Source organism: Ictidomys tridecemlineatus, chromosome 8 (genome assembly GCF_052094955.1).
Source record: "Ictidomys tridecemlineatus isolate mIctTri1 chromosome 8, mIctTri1.hap1, whole genome shotgun sequence".
Taxonomy (NCBI): domain Eukaryota; kingdom Metazoa; phylum Chordata; class Mammalia; order Rodentia; family Sciuridae; genus Ictidomys; species Ictidomys tridecemlineatus.
Genome location: NC_135484.1, coordinates 143348632 through 143369651, shown reverse-complemented (window position 1 = coordinate 143369651; position 21020 = coordinate 143348632). Strand labels below are relative to the sequence as shown.

Sequence of the window (21020 nt, the reverse complement as noted above, 5' to 3'; positions counted from 1 at the left end):
ACTAGCATATTTTATTCTAAGTCAAGAGTTCCCAGGTGGAGCAAACAGAATGAGCACAGAGCTTTACAGTATGGCTTCTGTGGTTTCAGCCAATGGCAAAGACATTTTTATCATCTTCTTCAGGTGGTTCAGACTGGTGGAAAAGGAAAAGGAACACAATAATTAGTTGAAGATCAGCTATCACCTCTTGGTCCCTTAACATTTCATAAGCCAAAATGAATGCCACTCCTTTTTCCCAATTATGTCACTAACTCACACACAGAAGTTGCATGGCTATATGGTTGCTGAGAGCTAAAGTTCCAGCTAGATGGAAACTGCCCCAGGTCAAAATTACACTAGAAAATCTTAAAACATCTGCCATCATCTGGAAGGTGTGCATGCCATGTCCCTACAGTCCTACAGTGAGTGTTTTTTTGTAGTTGTTGTTATTGTTTTGTTTTTCTTTCTGATGTTGGAGGAAAGGCAGCCCTCTGTTGATAGAGCTGGCTTGGCTCCAGGGCACACACTATATGAAAATTACATGTTAATAACCAGATTTTGACATTCAGTCCAATTAGATGCCCATAAGAAGTGGGTATGAGCTGCTGTCCATGGAGCAGGGAATAGCATGAAGCAAGAGATTCTCCCGTTCCACCCAAACCCCAGGGTTCATGCCCATTGAGAAGAACAGCAGACAGGATCACTGTGTGATCTCTATTTTTTGCTGTGTACATCGCATGCAATTTAACTCAGGCATGGCAGACATTGCCAGTTACCTACCCAATGTCTATTCTCCCCTGTTTCCTTAGTAACAGCACCCACCCTATTTTTAGAAAGAGGGGATGGTAACAGTAAGTAACATGCTCACATTTTCACCTCCTCAGAGAGGAACTGTGTGCACCCACCCTGACAATTAGGGTAGGCCTTGGAACCCAGCTCCAGCCAATTAGATGGAACAAAATCTATTAGATTTGACTTCCATGAAAAATGTTTTCCTAATTTAACACAGAGGGGGGCTGGCACATGGCTTTTACCTTTTATTCATCCCCTACTTCCTACCTGGAAAGTTGGGAAAAGGAAAAAGTTTAACTCTTTGTAAACTTGGGTATTGTTTTAGCTTATCACACAAGAGTAATTCGTATTTTGCAATGAATGATAAACATTCAGAACAGCCAAAGATAGAAAGTTAATTCACCCAAAATATCACCACTGAAAATGACGGCAGGTGACATTTCGAGGTGCACACCTTTCTGGGATTTAGACCTGTGTGTGCAGGTACCTGCTCTGACTCTTGTCCTCTGTAATGCTGCAAAACCCTTGTTCCCTCCTGCTCACGGCTGCTCATCCTCTTTTGCTGGATTCACCCCCCTACCCAGCTTCACATGGAAGTGACCAGGAACGCTCCCTGGGCCACATTTTCTGACTGGGTCAACCCATCCATTCTCAGGCCTAGCTTTCTGTCATGAGCTTCAGCCGTTATCCATCTTACAGCTCCACTCAGACGCTGAAATCATGTGGAAAGTTTATCCTAATCAAACCTAAGTATCAGTCCTCAAATCCAACCCTTCCCAGTCTTTGGCACCTCCTTAAATGACACCAGTGTCCCCTTCCGTTGCTTGAGCCCTAAACCTAAACGTTGTCCCCAACTCTGCCTTTTTACCACCGCCACATCCAATCCATCAATAATCCTTCCAGATCCTTCTACACTGCCCACATCATCCAATTCCCCACCCTAAACACACATGACCCTGATGAGTCTCCTTTGATCTTTACCCTTTTAGTACCAAAAAATGATTTAAAAATAATAATAATCACAAAGCCTAACTTTGGTGACTTTAAGATTACCCACTTAATTCACTATTAATGAGATAAAACAAAACACTCTTAAAAAAACAATATCTGCACTCTAAGGTAAATGCAAATATATTCCTATAAAGACATTTTACAAATGGTCTCCTTAGGAAATCTAGTTCAGACTTGTAAACTGCAGACAATCTCAAGATTGGCGTTTGTAAATAGCCCTATTGTGAGTAATGGGGAGTGATCCTGGAGAAGCTACATTGTTATATTGTCTATCCTGTGCAAGTACAAATATGTAACAACAAAACCCATCAGTGTGGACAACTATAATGCACCAATAAAAATTGTGTAGGGGGAAGAAGCCCTATTGTTAAATGCTGTGAGAAAGAACAAAATAATAATCAAAGAATCCAGCTGAGTGGAAGAACTGCTTTCCTTACAGACACTGTTACCGGGAACAGAGGGCCCATGGCTGCTGTACACGTTCTGTCCCTGCTCTGTGGGCCTCCATGATAATGCCACCAGGAAACTCCTCCACCTTGTGACTTTAGGCTTCTTGGACTACCTCCTCTCCACCCCCATCCACTCCCACTTCCTCACCCTCCCAAGGTCTTTGGCTCCAGCCCCGACAACTAAATCAGTTTGTCGTTAACACCCTCATAGCCTCTTCTGGAGGAAACTCTCTCCTTGCCTCTTTCTAACTAAAATGTGGCCGACTTCGGACAGCACTCTCACCTACCTCCCCACGTTCACCCCTCACTGATCTCCTTTAAAAATAAAAAGTCTGATAACTCCAAAGGAATCTCTGGCCAAATGTCCCACATTCTCCCTTGAATGTGTATTTCTTGCTTTCCTACCTACATCGCTGTGCCTGTAACTCACACACCCTTAAATGCATCTCCATGATGTTTTTCAAAACTTCACTCATTCCGAGTCAAGATCTCCCGCTTGCCAGGAACCTTCTCAGAGCTTCTCCAGTGAGAACTAGAGAAGGACTCCTCCACTCAGCCCACCACCTTGGGACTCTGACTGCTGATGCCAAAAGCCCAGAATCTCCCGTGTCTGTCCTGAGACCCAAGTAAGGTCCTGTCCTGGTCCTGCAGTTCCAGAAATCTACCTCTCAATCCCCCAAACCCCAGCACTGACTTGTTTATTTACCCCAGGGGAAGTAGAGGAGGTCTCCTCTGTAACCACAGACTTGGAACAAGCTTCTGGGGTCAAAAATTCTGGCCCCACTTGTGCTTGTCCTTGGGACGTGGTAAAATACTGTCTGGATCCCACAGCTACAGGGAAGTGGTTATCAGTGCTATAAGCCCCAACACCACCTAAATCACCAACAGGACTTAGGGAGGGTCCCCTTTGTGTCCCACAATCTAGAGACCAAAGTTACTGGTATCATAAGACCCCAGTATTACCTGCGATCATCCTATGGGACGTGAGAAAGTCCCTTCCCATCGTGTGGCTGCAGGTGGCAAGACCCGAGTATCTCCCCCATTCATCCTAAGTGAGCTCCTTTACATCCTCTGCCTCTGGGATCATGGTTGCTGATTCCACAAGCCTTGGACAGCTACTCGTCCAGTAGGACTAGATACAGTCCCTTCCACATCTCACCCAACTAAAACCAGGGCCAACTGCTGCCACAGGAACCAGTTCCATCAGTACTCAACCCTGTGGGACCCGAGAACAGGCACCCACGCAAGCCTATATCCACTGCAAAGTCAGTCACCTTCATGAACCACTGCAGTCGAGGCTACTGCAGCCTTTATAGGCACTGCGGATATCCATCACAGCCAAAGGAATTATACTGAGTCTACGATTTTTGAACTCCCCTATAATCTAAACACTTACCCAATGGACAGCCTACATCCCATCGACAGAAAATCTACTACAGAAAATGGGAAGCGGTGTCTGTTATACCAGATGCACAGACATCAACATAGGGACATAAGAAACATGAAAACTCCAAAAGAACACAACCATGCTTCAGAAACAGATCTCAACTGGAAAGAAATCTGTGGACACCTGAAAAGGAAATTCAGGGTCCTGAGAATGATCAGATCCTAAGGGAACCCAGTGAGAGGTAAGAAAATATGAATAATACAAAGAATTGAAGAAGAAAAAAAAGGATATAAATGAGAAATTCATCAAAGAGGATTTATATCAAAAATTCAGAAATCTTAGAGTTAAAATTTTCAATCAATGAAATAAAAATGCAAGTGAAGAGCTTGCGGACTAGAATAAGCAGAAGAAAGAATGTCTAATCCTGAGGAGAAGATTTCTGAATTAACCCAGACCGAAAACAAACAAAAGAATGAAGAAAGCCTACTTTGGGTACACCATTAACAAATATATGAATTATGAGAATTCTAGGAAGAGGGAAAGCACTGAAAACCTATTTCAATTATAATGCCTTAAAGCTTGCCAGTCTTCAGAGAGATGGATGTACAGACAGGAAAAACTCACCCCACCATACACTGAAACCTCTGAAACCGTGAGCCAAAACAAATCTTTCCTCCCTTATATGGTTGTTAATCAGGCATTTTGGTCTCAGTGATGAAAAGCTGACTATCACAGTCATGTTATTCAATTTCTATGCATTGACATACTTTCCATTTTTCTTATTGATGTGTAGTTTTATTATATTGTGCTCTGAAAAATACATTTATAATTTCAACTTTATACAATTTTTCAGGGCTGGGGTTGTGGCTTAGTGGTAAAGCACTTGCCTAGCATGCGTGAGGCACTGGGTTCAATTCCCAGCACCACAAACAAATAAACAAAGGTCCATTGATTTGTTGCCTAACCTATTATCTATTCTGGAGAATGAGAATGCGTATTCTGCTGCTGTTGGGTGAAATATGTTCGGTAAATGTCGATTAAGCCCATTTGCTTTATAATATGATCTAACACAGATGTTTCTTTGATGATTTTCTGTCTGAATGAACTGTTTACTGAGGAAAATAGAGTATTGAAGTCCCCAGCTATTATTTCTCTTTAGATCTAATAGTATTTGCTTTAAATATTTGGGTAGTCCAGTACTGAATACATACATAAGTACAATTACTATATCTTCTTGCTGAATTGATCCTTTATCAGCATATAAAGACCCAATTTTTCTTTTCATAGTTTTTGATTTAAAGTTTGCTTTATTTGATATGAGTATAGCTGTTCCTGCTTGCTTTTGATTTCTCCTTGTGTGGTATTATGTTGTTTCAACTCTTAACTTTCAGTTACCTGAAAGTGTATCTTTACCAGTGAAGTGAATTTCTTGTAGGCAGCAAATAGTTGGGGCTTGTGTTGTCCGTTGAGTTAGTCTGTGTCTCTTGATTGGTGAATTTAATCCATTTACATTCAGGGTTATTATCAATTGATATGAACTTCATCCATTTTGTTAATTGTTTTCTGCTTGTTTTATATATTTCTTTAACATTTATTTTTGTAATTTGCAGTTTTTATATCATGCTAAGATTCTCTTTTATGTATGTTATTCTAGTGAGTCTATGCTCTTGAACTTTCTTGATGATGGTTATTATTTTGTTTTTAGTATAGAACTAGAACTCCCTTAGGCATTTCTTGTAGGGCTGGTCTGGTAATAATGAATTCTGTCAGATCCTGATTATCTGGACAATACTTTATTTCTTCAATTCTGAAGGGTAGTTTCTTCTGGGCATGTAGTCTTGGTTTGTTTGTTTGTTTCAACTCAAGACTTCAAATACATGATCTCATCCTGTACTGGCCTGTAAAGTTTCTGATGAGAAATCTGACAGTCTAATAGGTGTTCCTTTGTATGTGACTTGATGCTTTTTTTCTTGATATTTAAAAGATTCTCTGTGAATCTAGATTCAGCCAAAAAAGACCTTCACCAAGGGCATTTGCTACTAAAAATATCAAAAGTACAAGACAAAAGAGAACAGTCTCCATAGCTGAGGACTTCAACTCTCTACTTCCCTCAGTAAACAGATCATGCCAACAGAAATTCAACATCTGAGTTGGATCATATTATAGAGCAAATGGACCTAATAGATATTTACCAAATATATTTCACCAATAGCTGCAGAATACATATTCCAGAATAGATCATAGATGGGGCAACAAATCAAAGATCAAAATATATTTTAAAGTTGAAATCATAAATGTATTTTTCAGACCATGGTGCAATAAAACTACAAATCAAAAAGAAAGTGGAAAGTATGTCAATGCATAGAAATTGAACAACATGCTCCTAAATGACCGTGTGAGCTTTCCTTCACTGGGACTCAAATGCCTGATTAACAACAATGTAAGGGAGGAAAGATTTATTTTGGCTCATGATTTCAGTCTATGGTGGGTGGCTCCATTGCTTTAGGCCTGAGGTGACGCAGCACACACAGCAGGATTTGGTGAAGAAAGGCTGCTCCTTGTGGCTAAGAAGCAGAGAAAAGAGTGAACAGGAAGGGGCTGAGGAGAAGAAATACTGGTTCAGGGCCCACCCTTAGTAAGGCACTTCCTCCAAGGAAGTCCCACCTCCCAGTAGTCCATCCTATTATCTGACGGGTCACAGCCCTCCTATGTAATCACTTCCTCACATCCCTACATACAAACACGGCTGTGTCTGGGAACTCATCATTCAGCACGTGAGTCTTTGGAGAACATGCTAGACCCCAACTAAAACAATGACCAATGAATAACTGAAGAAATTAAAAGGGAAATTAAAAAATTAACATGATAGTACAACATATGAAAATCTGTGTGATACAGCAGCTGGGCACCATGGCACATGCCTGTAATCTCAGTACTTAGGAAACAGAGGCAGGAGGATTGCAAGCTCAAAGCTGGTCTCAGCAACTTAGTGAGGCCCTAAGCAATTTAGACCTTGTTGCAAAAAAATAAAATAAAAAAAGAGCTGGGGTTGTAGCTCAGTGGTTAAGTGTCCCTGGGTTCAATCTCTGGTTTAAAAAAAAAAAAAAAACTACGGGTGGAATACAGTAAATGCAGTATTATGGGGGGAATTCTAACAATAAATGCATACATCAAAAAAAAAAAAAACCAGAAAAATCTCAAACAATCTAACCATTCACCTGAAGGACCTGGAAAAGCAATGACCGACTTAAAAATCAGTAAAAGAAATGATAAAGATCATAAATAGGGGCTGGAGACACAGCCCAATGATAGAGTGCTTGCTTGGCATGTGTGAGGCCCTGGGTTCAATCCCCAGCAGGGCAAAATAAGCAAGTGAATAAACAACATCAAGACAAAAAAGTAAGAAGAGCAATGAAAGTCGATTTCTTGAAAGGTTAAACACAGACAAACATTCAGCTAGACCTACCGAGAGAGAAGACTCAAATCAGAAATGAAAAAGATATTACAACTGATATCATGGAAATACAAAGGATCCTAAGAAACCACTATGAACAATTATAGGTTAAAACCCTGGAATACCTAGAAGAGATGGATAAATGTCTGAATGCGTACAACATATCCAAATTCAATCAAGAAAACAGAAAATATAAACAGACCAATAATGAGTATCAAGATTGAAGCAGTAATTCAACAAAATCTCCCATCTTAAAAAAAACAAACAAACCAGGACATGATTAATATTATTTCAGTCATCTCTTCACCACTGTGACCAAAATACCTGACAAGAACAAGTTAGAGGAGGAAAGATTTAAGGGCTTAAATTATCTTTCAGGAAGAGCCTCCCAATTCCACTCAAAAATAATTTGGAAGGAATGCTGAGCTGACGTGGATCTGGGGCCAACAGTTTGGGCCTCTCAGAACACACACCGAGCCCGGATCAGCTGCATTCAAGCTCCAGTTTGCCTGCTTCTCATGACTCAGCACCAACGATCCCGCTGAAATAACTGGTCAGCTCTTCTAAACTTACAGAGGTAAAAGCCAACCGAGCCTTCATAGACAGTGGCCACAGGATTGAAACAGGGCTTGGGAGAGACAGTCAGGACCCACCCATTGCATTAGTCACCCAGCAAAGGGAACGAACGGTCACCATTTGCATGGGATACAACCATAGCAGAGAACTGACCTCTCGGGCGGAGGAGATAACTTCATTGAAACCAGCAGCAACAGCATCAAATAAATTTATAAGACTATTCAGTAACTCAGCAGTCAAACAGAACAAGAAGTAACATGAGCAGCATAAAAAAGCAAGGAAGAAAAGGAGTAAAAACAATGAAGGACAGCCTAAATATTCAGGAGGACCTAGAGTCACCAGAAAAATGGTCATATAAAGAACTCAAGGAACACCTTAGAAAGATGGAATGGAACCTTAAAGAGGATACGAGACAGCAAATCCAAACAGTGAAAGAACACACTGAAAATGAATTACATAAACAGATAAAAAAAGAAGTTAAGCATCTTTATCAGGAGATAGAGATTATAAAAAAAAATCAAACAATAATTCTAGAAATGAAGGAAACGATAAACCAAATTAAAAACTCAATTGAGAGTATCACTAACAGAGTGGAGCAAGTAGAAGCCAGAACGTCAGATAATGAAGACAAAATATATCATCTTGAAAAGAGTCTAGCCAACTCAGATAGGCTGGTAAAAAAATCACGAGAAAAACATCCAAGAGATATGGGATAACATAAAAAAACCAAACTTACAAGTCATCGGGATAGAGGAAGGCACAGAGATTCAAACCAAGGGAATGAGTAACCTGCTGAATGAAATAATTACAGAAAACTTAACAGAAATAAAAAAGGAAACGGATATACAAATTGTAGATGCATACAGGACACCGAGCACACAAAATCACAGTAGACCAACGCCAAGACACATTGTTATGAAGATATCCAATATACAGAACAAAGAGAAAATACTAAAAGCTACAAGAGAAAGGAGGCAGATTACATTCAGGGGTAAACCAATAAGGTTAACAACGGATTTTTCATCTCAGATGCTGAAAGCGAGAAGATCCTGGAACAACGTATTTCAAACACTGAAAGACAATGGATGCCAACCAAGAATTCTGTATCCAGCAAAATTAAGCTTCAGGTACAACAACGAAATAAAAATCTTTCATGATAAACAAAAGCTAAAAGAATTTGCACCCAGAAAACCAGCATTGCAAAGCATCTTGAGCAAAACACTACACGAGGAAGAAATGAAAAACAGTAACCAAAACCATCAGTGGGAAGTGCCTTGGTAATGACAGAGGGCGGGGGGGGGGGAAGCTAATCATGGAGAAACAAACTAAATTTAAAAAAAAAGATAAATAATCAAACATGGCTGGAAGTACAAACCATATATCAATAGTAACTCTAAATGTTAATGGATTAAACTCTCCAATAAAGCGACATAGGCTGGTAACATGGATTAAAAAAACAAATCCAACAATATGTTGCCTCCAGGAGACACATCTGATTGGAAAAGACATACACAGGCTCAAGGTGAAAGGTTGGGAAAAAATATACCATGCACACGGTCCTCGTAAGCAAGCAGGGGTGGCCACCCTCATATCAAATAAAATCGACTTCAAGACTAAGTTAATCAAAAGGGATAAGGTCATTATATACTGTTAAAAGGAACCATTCACCAACAAGACATAACAATTATCAACATTTATGCACCAAATAATGGTGCTGCGACGTTCATAAAACAAATTCTCCTCAAGTTCAAGAATCAAATAGACCACAACACAATAATTATGGGTGACTTCAACACACCTCTCTCACCATTGGACAGATCTTCCAAACAAAAAGAGAAAAGCAATCATGAAATTCACATGGAAGAATAAAAGACCCAGAATAGCAAAAACAATGCTAAGCAGGAAGCGTGAATCAGGCGGTATAGCGATACCAGATTTCAAACTATACTACAGAGCAATAGTAGCAAAAACAGCATGGTACTGGTACCAAAACAGGCGGGTGGACCAATGGTACAGAATAGAGGATACAGAAACCAACCCACAAAACTACAACTTTCTTATATTTGATAAAGGGGCTAAAAGCATGCAATGGAGGAAGGATAGCATCTTCAACAAATGGTGCTGGGAAAAGTGGAAATCCATATGCAACAAAATGAAACTGAATCCCTTTCTCTCGCCATGCACAAAAGTTAACTCAAAATGGATCAAGGAGCTTGATATCAAATCAGAGACTCTGCATCTAATAGAAGAAAAAGTTGGCTCCGATCTACATATTGTGGGGTCGGGCTCCAAATTCCTTAATAGGACACCCATAGCACAAGAGTTAATAACAAGAATCAACAAATGGGACTTACTTAAACTAAAAAGTTTTTTCTCAGCAAGAGAAACAATAAGAGAGGTAAATAGGGAGCCTACATCATGGGAACAAATTTTTACTCCTCATACTTCAGATAGAGCCCTAATATCCAGAGTATACAAAGAACTCAAAAAATTAGACAATAAGATAACAAATAACCCAATCAACAAATGGGCCAAGGACCTGAACAGACACTTCTCAGAGGAGGATATACAATCAATCAACAAGTACACGAAAAAATGCTCACCATCTCTAGCAGTCAGAGAAATGCAAATCAAAACCACCCTAAGATACCGTCTCACTCCAGTAAGATTGGCAGCCATTATGAAGTCAACAACAAGTGCTGGTGAGGATGTGGGGAAAAGGGTACTCTTGTACATTGCTGGTGGGACTGCAAACTGGTGCGGCCAATTTGGAAAGCAGTATGGAGATTCCTGGTGGAACCACCATTTGACCCAGCTATTGCCCTTCTCAGACTATTCCCTGAAGACCTTAAAAGAGCGAACTACAGGGATACTGCCACATTGATGTTCATAGCAGCACAATTCACAATAGCTAGACTGTGGAACCAACTCAGATACCCTTCAATAGATGAATGGATTAAAAAAATGTAGCATTTATACACCATGGAGTATTATGCAGCACTAAAAAATGACAAACATGGAATTTGCAGGGAAATGGATGGTACTAGAGCAGATTATGCTTAGTGAAGCTAGCCAATCCCTAAAAAACAAATGCCAAATGTCTTCTCTGATATAATGAGAGCAACTAAGAATAGAGCAGGGAGGAAGAGCAGGAAGAAAAGATTAACATTAAACAGAGACATGAGGTGGGAGGGAAAGGGAGAGAAAATGGAAATTGCATGGAAATGGAAGGAGACCCTCATTGTTATACAAAATTACATATAAGAGGTTGTGAGAGGAATGGGAAAATAAACAAGGAGAGAAATGAATTACAGTAGATGGGGTAGAGAGAGAAGAGGGGAGGGGAGGGGGGATAGTAGAGGATAGGAAAGGTAGCAGAATACAACAGTCACTAATAGGGCATTATGTAAAAATGTGGATGTGTAACCGATGTGATTCTACAATCTGTATTTGGGGTAAAAATGGGGGTTCATAACCCACTTGAATCTAATGTATGAAATATGATATGTCAAGAGCTTTGTAATGTTTTAAACAACCAATTAAAAAAAGAAAGAAAAAAAAAGAATTTGGAAGCAGCTCTTTAAAAATAGACATGTGCAAAAGCTAGCTTGATCGACCAATGACCTTTTGATGTCACAAGGTCAAAATCCGCCATGCAGAACCCATCCACCAAACAAACATGCAACTTGTAAAGATGCAGGATGATCATTTACAACTCCCCATAAAGAACCTGGAACTCCCTCCCCACCATCCAACCAGCACGTGACTTCTCCCGTCTCCCTTCATGCATAGCCTCTCACTGCCAACTGAATGAGGAGCTGATTTGAGCGTTACCATCTCCTGGCCTTCCTTGCTGGTTGATGAGGCAAAAAAACTTCTTTGTTTTGAGAAAACTCCATGCCACAGGATGGGCTTCTGTGTACCCTGAGCAGTAAGCCTTTGCTCAATGTCAAAAACATCAGAGTGTCTTTTAGCGCCTGTTTCCTCCTACTCCAATTCACATCTACTGAACAATGTAAATCTTTGTACCTACCTGCAGGATGCAATAATAAAACCAGCCTTTGGTTTTCCTTATGAAGGCTCTGTGGGAGTTAGCCTGGAAGAAATTGATCCATCTCTTATTATAGTCATATTAGGCAATTTAAAAACAAGGACATAATCTATGCATACATATATATCACAGATCATTCAATTACTTGCTAATGAACAAGCGGAATCCATGGCAACCCAGGTTATCCTCACGAGGAGTTAAGTTTTCACTTGATTCTATTTTATGCATTATCTTTGTCTACGCTACTAGGCTATAAACTGTAAGAAGAACTTCATAACCCCCATTCAAAGCACCAAATCCCTAACTCCTTGTACCTCTTGTGTTAGGGGCTGAAACAACCTAGTGCTAGAGATGTCCACTCTATTTCCTTAGAAAAATATGTAGAGTCATTACTGAGATGAAAAACACGACAGACAGTCACCACAGACAGGCATCCAGATCAAGATGAACCTTCAAAAGATTCTCAGGGCTGTTGTACATCATGCACTATCCCAGAAGCTCTAGGTTCCTACTAAAAATAAAAATCAAATCACACTATCCCATATTTTGAAGAGATGGGCCTGGTATCAAAAGGAGATGAATGCAAATAGTAACTAATACCCAACAATGTTAATTGAAAAGATATCTGCCTAAAATGTGGTGGTTACTCAAAATAAATGAATTCTCGAGAACACTAGGTGATAGAGCAACTAGAGCTTAAGCATTAGAGATTCTATGTCAGCAGTTCTCAGTGTGGCCTGTGGAACACTTACGGAACCCAAGCTTCAGGAAAAGCAAAATTATTTTGATAATAATGAAATAACATTTTACTCTCTTAAAAATGTACAGTGGAATTTCCTAAAAGCTATATGACTCAACAGATTAAAGTCAAAAGCAGATGAGAGAATCCAGGTGCCTTGGATTAAGTCAGACATGAAAAGAGACATTGAAGTCAGACATGAAAACAGACATCAAGATTTGCAAATAAAACAATGCTCTCTCGTGTTTCTTATTTTTAAAATACAGTCATTTTTCATAAAAACTACATTAATAGGAAGGTTTATTACTGTTATTTAAAAGTAAATATATGTTCAGAGAGTCTCAATTTTTAATATTGGAAATATTCACAGCTCTTTCTCTCCTAAGCAAAAGCTCTTTGGGAATCCACAAGAAATATTAAATTTGTAAAGAGATTCTGACTCAAAGAAGTTTGAGAATAACTCACAGCCAACCATGGGCACCCAGTGAAGAGGTCTTGAAAAGTCTATCACCTCTGATCATGTAGAACATTATAGAATGAAGATGACTACGTAAAAGGATTTTGAAAATGGCCCTTACAATCATCATTACTGGGTTCACTAGAGTAAATAGCAGGTTGGACAGCAGTCTTAAAAGCACTTTTTTCTTTGCTTTTCAATATACAACGTGATCAAAATAATATCATTTCCTTTAACAACAGATTTCCAGGTCAACAAATAAATAAATAGACAGATAGATACATAAATAGCAAAGCTGGTTCTCATCTGGCAGAGAAAACTTTAGCCATTACAGCCATTACAAATTTATACAGGGATTCCTTCTGATTATCCAAGTGGGAAGAGAATACTAGATTTTTTTTTCCCCAGGTAAAAAAGAAAGGAGTAAAAGACTTTACTTTCCATCTCCCCACCCTATAGGCTCCAGAAGATGGGAGAATACTCTAAATGGACAGAGCAGACCTCAGGATGTACACTGCGAAGTCCAGCGAGAGGAGTACATAGTGTAGTAAGCCCAGTTGTTTGTTGGGTTTTTTTTGGTCTTGGGGATTGAACTCAGGGGCACTTGGACACTAGCCCCATCCCCATCCTTTTTTTTTTGTATTTTATTTGGAGACAAGGTCTCACTGAGTTGCTTAGCACGCCGCTTTAGCTGAGGCTGGCTTTGAACTTGCAATCCTCCTGCCTCAGCCTCCTGAGCCACTGGGATTACAGGGGTGTGCTACTGCGCCTGGCTCCATTCGTTTTTAAAAAAAAGTGCATGTATACACACACACACACACACACACGTATATATTTTATATATATATATGAATATCTGCAAAATATGTAGAATATGGTCTATCATCAAGAACATCAGTACATAACTAAAATCAGTAAATGAATATTTACTCAGAAACCTAAATAGATATCTCCAAGGTAATCAATTTTGAAAATACGGCTTAAAATTAAGTCATTTAGATCACAATTTTTTTCTTCACCATTTACCCTTCTGACATCATCAGCCACACTCCATCCCCAAGGAGGTGCCTTGGAAATCTCCAGTCTAAGAAGGGTCTGCTGTTCAGATGCTTAAACGCCCACTGCCCATACTTCTAGCAAAAGCATTACTTTATTCACCAAAGGACTCAAGGACATTTTTAAAAGTACCTCGGCACTTGCTCATCACAGAATGATTTCAGATCATCAAACTGTTTCCCCCAAAATTCCTAAAATTGAGCAAAAAGATTTATGTAAGTAGCTAACACTTTTTCCTCCACAGAAGAGACAGTCCTCCGTCCCCCAGAGAGTTCCGAACAAGAACAACTCACCAAAATATCCTTCTCAAGGTGTTTTAGAGCCTGAATATCCTTCTCAAGATTGCTCAACTCTTGGAGAACAGAATCGTGAAAGTGCTGTAGCTTATTGAGTCTGATAAACATAAAAGCAACACATTTCATGGGGTTTCTGGAGTGTGACGAATGGTATTTCACCAGATCTTTATTAAGAACATGGAAGAGGCTCCCTTCTCCTCCTCCTCTCCATGGCTGCTCATCCCCAGTCTCCAAACCCCCAACATGCAAACTCCCGGTTCATCTTTCAACCGCATCCGGGGAAGCTGGTGTTTCATTATCATTCTTAGGAGAGCACAGGACAGATGGCTCCAGGGAAGAGACAAGACGAAGGGCTCTCCGTTCCTTCTGCCTTCCACTTGCTGTCCCTTCTGTGTCAGGTCTTAAACTGGCCCTGAGAGCTGTGGTCAGGAAAGGGCTCATGACTCCATCTTTCCACCTGTTTTAGTTCTAGAATTTCTAATAGCTGCCGTTCTGATCTGACATATAGATTCCTTATGTTTGCTCTTTTGTGTCTCTCTCCTCTGTTAAGGTGAACATTCCATGAAGACAAGAGTTCCTAGAGCTTGCTGCTATAATTTGGATGTGGAATGTCCCCAAAAGGCCCCCCGCGTTAAAGAACTGGTTCCCAAACTGGTGCTATTGGGAGGTGGTGGAAGGTTTAAGAGGTGCTGTCCAGCTAGGTCACTGGCAGCATGCCCTTGGCCCTTGACCCTTGACCCTTGACAAGGACTGCGGGATCCCAGCTCCTTCCCCGCTCTCTCCCTCCCTCTCTCTCATGTTCCAGGCATGAAATGAGCAGGTTTTCTCTGCCGTATGCTTCCAGCATGACTGCTGCCTGGTCACAGGTCCAAAGCAACAGAGCCAACTGATCAGGAATTGAAGCCTCCAAAACCGTGAGCCAAAATCAACTTTTTCTTATAAGTTGATTATGTCAGGCGTTTGTCACAGACTAACGCTGGTGCTCACAGCCCTCCTGCGCTGAGCAAGGAGGCTGGTACCCAGAATCACTCAATGTGCACCTGTTCAATGACTACGTGGCCGAGCGTGAGCCCCTGGAGCAAAACAGGAGCTCCACAAATCCAAAGTCCTTCACAGGCTTGTTTGGACAAGTAGACGACATTGCATGTGTAGAAGAGTTTGAAAAAATATTACAAATGTCTATTTAAAGTATTCTACCCTAAGAAACTTTCTACGTTAGCAAACTGACTCTCCGTCCCTTTCTTCCCTTCCTCATCTGCAGCCCATTCTTTCTAATAAGGCACAATTTCTATACTCACCTCCCCTGCACCACTCAAATCCTTGTTTCCAAAGCCTACCTCAAGAAGCTCTTCCTTGGAGAATGTTCTGAATTCACTCTGATTACTACAGAATTTCATCCCTCCATTCCCCTTCCCACCCTCTGAAACTTGGGTGTCTTGGTGCTTCTTGCTACATGATCACAAGGGGGAAGAGGTGTGTGACTGAGTGCATGGATGAGCAGCATTTTCTTATCATGGTTGATATACATAACATCAAATTTACTTTTAGCCATCTTTCACTGTGCAGTTCAGTGGCGTTAAGTTCATCACACAATGTTCGACAACCACCACCATTATCCATTTGCAAAATTTTTTTCCATCATACCAAACAGAAACTCTGCACCTATTAAATACTCTCTCAACTTTGGAGACCTCCAACGTACCTTCTGTGTCTATGGATTTCCATTCATACTCTTGTAGTTACCTCCTCTAAGGGGAATAATGTAGTACCTGTTGTGCCTGGAATCTTTCTCTTAGCATGTTTTCTAGGTTTATCTGTGTCACAGCGTGTGTTAGAATTTTAATTCCCTTTTAAGGCTAAATTAACATTCTACTACATGTCTGTACAATTCATCTACCCAGTATTTTTCACACATATATCCATACTTACCCTGTCTTCACACATGGATTTGAAAATTTTTAAGAACAACATTTTGGGATCATATAATGGTAGACAATGAAAGGCCCAAGGAGGATATTTAGTTCATCTTATGGACGCAAAACCAGATACCTGGAGGGGTTGAAGCATGTATCAAACTCACATCTGGCTCAGGCTGCAGCTCCTCAGGCCCCCATACAGCAGTCATGAGATAAATATTGTTTGTGAATAATCACATTTCCATGAATTGCTTTGAAATTCAATACTTACTTGCAGAGGCGTATCAGGTTTAAAAGCTTTATTATGCAATTCGGTGTTTTCTTTGCCTTTTCTGGAAGAGGACTCTCACTGTACCTGAACTAAACCATAACAACAAAAACAAAATCATCAATTTGAATTAAACATAACTATATAAGTGTATTCTGTGCTTTGCATTAAAAAGATTCTGCCTGAACATTATAATATCCATAGTAAACATACTGCCCAGGAACAGTGATGGGGCACTATTCTGCATACCTTTCAGGAATTATCTCAAGCTTGGTACTAATAAAGAAAAATGAGAGAAATCGGAAAGCATATATTCATGTTGAATACTAAAAGCATATTTTCATTATAAATTTTCTTGTATTGATATTGCGGGTAGTAAGACTTTGGAAGTCTTCCATCTTAATCAAATGAATGTTGGTTTTTAATTTTGCGGACCAGGCTGTGGGACAGGTTGGAGGTACAGCATCTCAAAGGTCTGCTACCAAGTCTACCTTCACCTCTGTCTCAGAGTCCTCTCCTCCACACGGTCACCCTCTCCCCCTATCTCTGACTATCGTCTTGGGTCCAAGTCATTGCTCTCTGATAGTTCATTTGTCTGAGAAAGCATCCAGTGGAACCCAGCCATTCATCTGATGTCCACATATTTAGTCCCATTGGAGCATATGGACATGGAACAGTTAGCTTATAAATAAAAACCCGCAAAAATCAGCGACCACAGCTAAGACAAATACACCTCCCCAAAGACTCGGGAGCACCTTCACATAAGAATAGCAACAGTACTGATGAATATTATATATATATGTTTCTTTAAACTCATAACAAGCTAATTTTTCTACCTCTGTCATTTTCAGCTTTGCTGAGCTAAAATTGACAAAATTATTTATATTCAAGGGGAACATGTGCTGTTATACATACATTGTAAAATGATTATCACAACCAACCTGATTAACATATGCATCACCTTACTGTTACCTGTGTGTGTGTGCACCGTGAGAACACTGGAGATCTATTCTCTTCATGAATTTCAAGTACAATGACTAGCTATGTCACACCATGCTGTACATGGGGTCTCTAGAACTTACCCATCTTTTAATTAAAAGTTTGGTTTCTTTGACCAACATGTCCCCATATCCCTCATTCCCCTAACCCATGGTAACCACCCTTCCTCTCTCTCTGCTTACTTAAATTCCGTATTTGAGGTCATGCAGTATTTGTCTGGTTTATTTTCTTTTGAATAACGTCCTCCAGGCTCACGAGATAGTTTTTTCATTTTTGGCGGATGATTTACCTCGTATTTTCTTTTCATTTCTCCGGTGAAGTTTTCCAAGGCTGTGACGATGGCAGAAACATTCAAGTTCTCAGGCACATATTCCAGAGATGGAGTAGAAGTGCCTAACAACAAAAAATATATATATATTAAATAAAATTCACAAATGCTCAAAGGAGACAGGCTTGGTCCAACAGCTTCCCAGAGGATGGAAGAACCTGTGAGAACCACAGATAGGAACCACCCACCGACGCCCCACTGACTGAAACAGTGCACTTGGTGACCCTGGCCATGACTGTACAAGGTCAGCAGGTGCCTCTGACCAAGTGACCTCTCTCTCTGGCATGAGCTTATTTCATCCAGACTCTCTTAGTGCATCACTGTTCCAGATAACAGATGGGTTCATTCTGACCTAACCATACCTTCATGGAATACGATGGGCTCCATTTTGGTAGAGTACTTCCTCTTTCCCTTCTCTCCTTCCCTCCTCTGTCTACCCTTCCTCTACTCCGCGGGTCTTCCTTCTATTTATGTTTTCTAGATGGGTGTTTTATATATAAAGGTGAAATTCGCTGCAGTATGTTCATGTATGTACATAGCATCATTTGGTCAATTTCATCCTGAAATTCCTCACTTTTCCCATCCCTACTCCTTCCCTCCCTCCTCCAAGTCCACTCATCTCCCTTCTGAGTTCCTGGGATCCCCCTTCCCATCTTTCCCTTTATTTTCATACAGCTTCCACACATAAGAGAAAACACATTTAACCCTTGACAGAGTCTGGATTACTTCATTCAGCATTATGTTCCCCAGTTCCATCCACTTACCAGCCAATGCCATAAGTTCATTCTTCGTTATGGCTGAGGAAAGCTTCATTGTGTATGTCTACTACACTGGGCTGTTTATATAACTTGGCTATTTTGAATTGTACTTCTATAAACATTGATATACCTATATCACTACATCATGCTGATTTTAGTTCTTTGGATAAATAACCAAGGAGTGGGGACAGCTGGTTCATATGGTGGTTCCATTCCTAGTCTTTTGAGGAATCTCCATACTGCTTTCCAAAGTGGTGGTATTAGTCTTCAATCCCACCAATAATGTATTCCTTTTCCCACACATTTATTACTATCTGTGTTCTTGATGATTGCCATTCTAACTGGAGTGAGAGGAAATCTCAATGTAGTTTTGATTTTGATAAATTCAGCAAAGCAGATAGAAGATCAAGATATGAAAATCAATACCTTTCCTATACTCCAATAATGAATCTGCTGAGAAAGAAATCAGGAAGATAACTCCATTCACTACAGCCTCAAAACAAAAAACAAACAACAAAAAAAAAAAAACCTTGGGAATAAATCTAACCAAAGAAATAAAAGATCTCTATGATGAAAACTATAGAAGAATACAGTTTTTTTGAAGAATACTTTAGAAAATGGAAAGACTTCTCATGTTCTTGAACAGGCAGAATTAAAATTGTCAAAATGGCCATACTACCAAAAGCAATATACAGGTTCATTGTAATCCCCATTAAAATACCAAAGAAATTCTTCATAGAACTAGGGGGGAAAGTCCTAAAATTCATATAGAATAAAAACAAAAATCAGAATAGATTATATATTTCTAACCCGGCCCCCCCAAATCTAGTCAATAACTATCAGCTAAAGCAGAGGCCTAAAACTTGAGGAACCTCAGGCCCGGAGATTAACTCTAGAAGAGTTAAGAGGCAGAAATAAAAATGCTAGGATGGAAGGCTGCTTGCTTCTATTGAAAACTTGTGCAATAATTTACTCGTCTCTAAAAGGACAAAATGGTAAGTTTTTAAGTGTCTGCGGCTACAGTGATCTGAAAACTGTAATTTCCTTGTAATTCAGGCAGGTATACATTTCATGACCACGTATTTATTGCACTCTACTTCAACCGTTGGCTGGGTGTGGGACATTACCTGCCAAGCCGGAGGCTCCCTCAGCAGCATCTTCTAATCTTGATTGTTTTGGCAAAGCAAAACTCCCATCTGGGATGCCTAAGGGCAAACACAGCACATTGATGACTCCACACACATCCCTTTTGTCCAAAATGTATCTTGTGCGCTTTTCTTCCGTTAATATATAACCTTGACATACAGCAAGTGAAACTCATCTCCGGCCTGTTAATCATTACTTATCACTTGGTGCACCTAATCGAATAAGCGCAGCCTAAGTAAGTATCAAAACACAGAGCCTTCTGATGCAGAGGAGGGGAACAGGCATTCCTTTGTGAGCTCGGTTACATTTAGCAAGGCTCAGGCAGATTCCATAAACAGTGTTTCTAAATAAGGCCATGACAATAAATATCAAAAACATTTCCAGGGCTCTGGGCTCAATGGCAAAGTATCAGAATTTCTAGGCAGAGGGACCTTGGGAAGTTGTTCAGATCACAACCCAGATGGCGCCACCTGCTGGTCACACTGGAGCATTGCACCGAGGCCATCTGATTGATAAGGCCATCTTGGCTGCTCACTTCTCCAGTGACTCAGTCTCTGCTGATGAGAGCCCTACATCACCATACAGTGCGGTGCTAAATAGTTTCTATTGCAGTGTTCACTGGATTCTCCCAATCTTACCAACAGCACCCATTAACAGTGCATTGGCTTTATGCTCTATTTCTGATCTTCTTTACGGTTGGCTTATACTCCATCATCAGGGCCTCGGGTCCTGCCCAGGGAATGAATACTTACTTCTATCCACATTGCCACACCATGACCTGGCCCGTGGCCATCTCCCTGGAGGATCTCATCAATCCTATGTCTTCACCTGTCACCTCCCAAATCTCACTCTTGCATCAAACTTGTGTCTCACAGCCCACTCAATTCCGTTCTTCTCTACCTATATCCCCCTTTCTCCATGCTGTACCCTTTAGCTATGAAGTTCTGACTTTTCTCCCTTTCTGCCCATATTTCACTAATTCAGTCAATGAACATTTTGTGTTACTATGTGCAAGGAGCTATGCAAGGTGTTCAGCAGACAGTGGAGAAGCAGAGGAGCATGGATCCTCATCCTTCACTCCTCTTCTACCCTGAGCCCCTTGTGGTCCCTCCTACTTCTCAGGCATATTCTCATCTCAAGACCTGTGCACTTGACGTTCTTCTGATTATCGTATTTTTCCCCCTGTAACTGCCTTAAGGTTCAACCTGACCACCTACCCTCAAATTGCAAGATATCTTCCACATTTTAAAACCCCTTTCCCTGCTCATTTTTTCCTTCTTTTTTTATTAGAATATACTATACCACAGGTTTAACTTAAGTACTCTCTCTCTCCCTCAACCCTACCACTACATGCTAAG

The 21020-nt window shown here is 40.3% G+C and overlaps 1 protein-coding gene across 1 annotated transcript in view; it reads right to left on the bottom strand.

The window, feature by feature from the left end:
* Sycp2l (synaptonemal complex protein 2 like) overlaps positions 1 to 21020 on the bottom strand; it is an 86038-nt gene continuing 65018 nt past the window's right edge. The window contains exons 22-28 of the mRNA XM_078020537.1: positions 19644 to 19721; positions 17720 to 17823; positions 16435 to 16523; positions 14245 to 14344; positions 14084 to 14142; positions 11682 to 11744; positions 1 to 133 (exon numbers count right to left, since the gene is read on the bottom strand). Coding sequence (XP_077876663.1) covers positions 11720 to 11744; positions 14084 to 14142; positions 14245 to 14344; positions 16435 to 16523; positions 17720 to 17823; positions 19644 to 19721 — 455 coding nt within the window. The 3' untranslated portion in view covers positions 1 to 133; positions 11682 to 11719. The remainder of the gene's footprint in view (positions 134 to 11681; positions 11745 to 14083; positions 14143 to 14244; positions 14345 to 16434; positions 16524 to 17719; positions 17824 to 19643; positions 19722 to 21020) is intronic.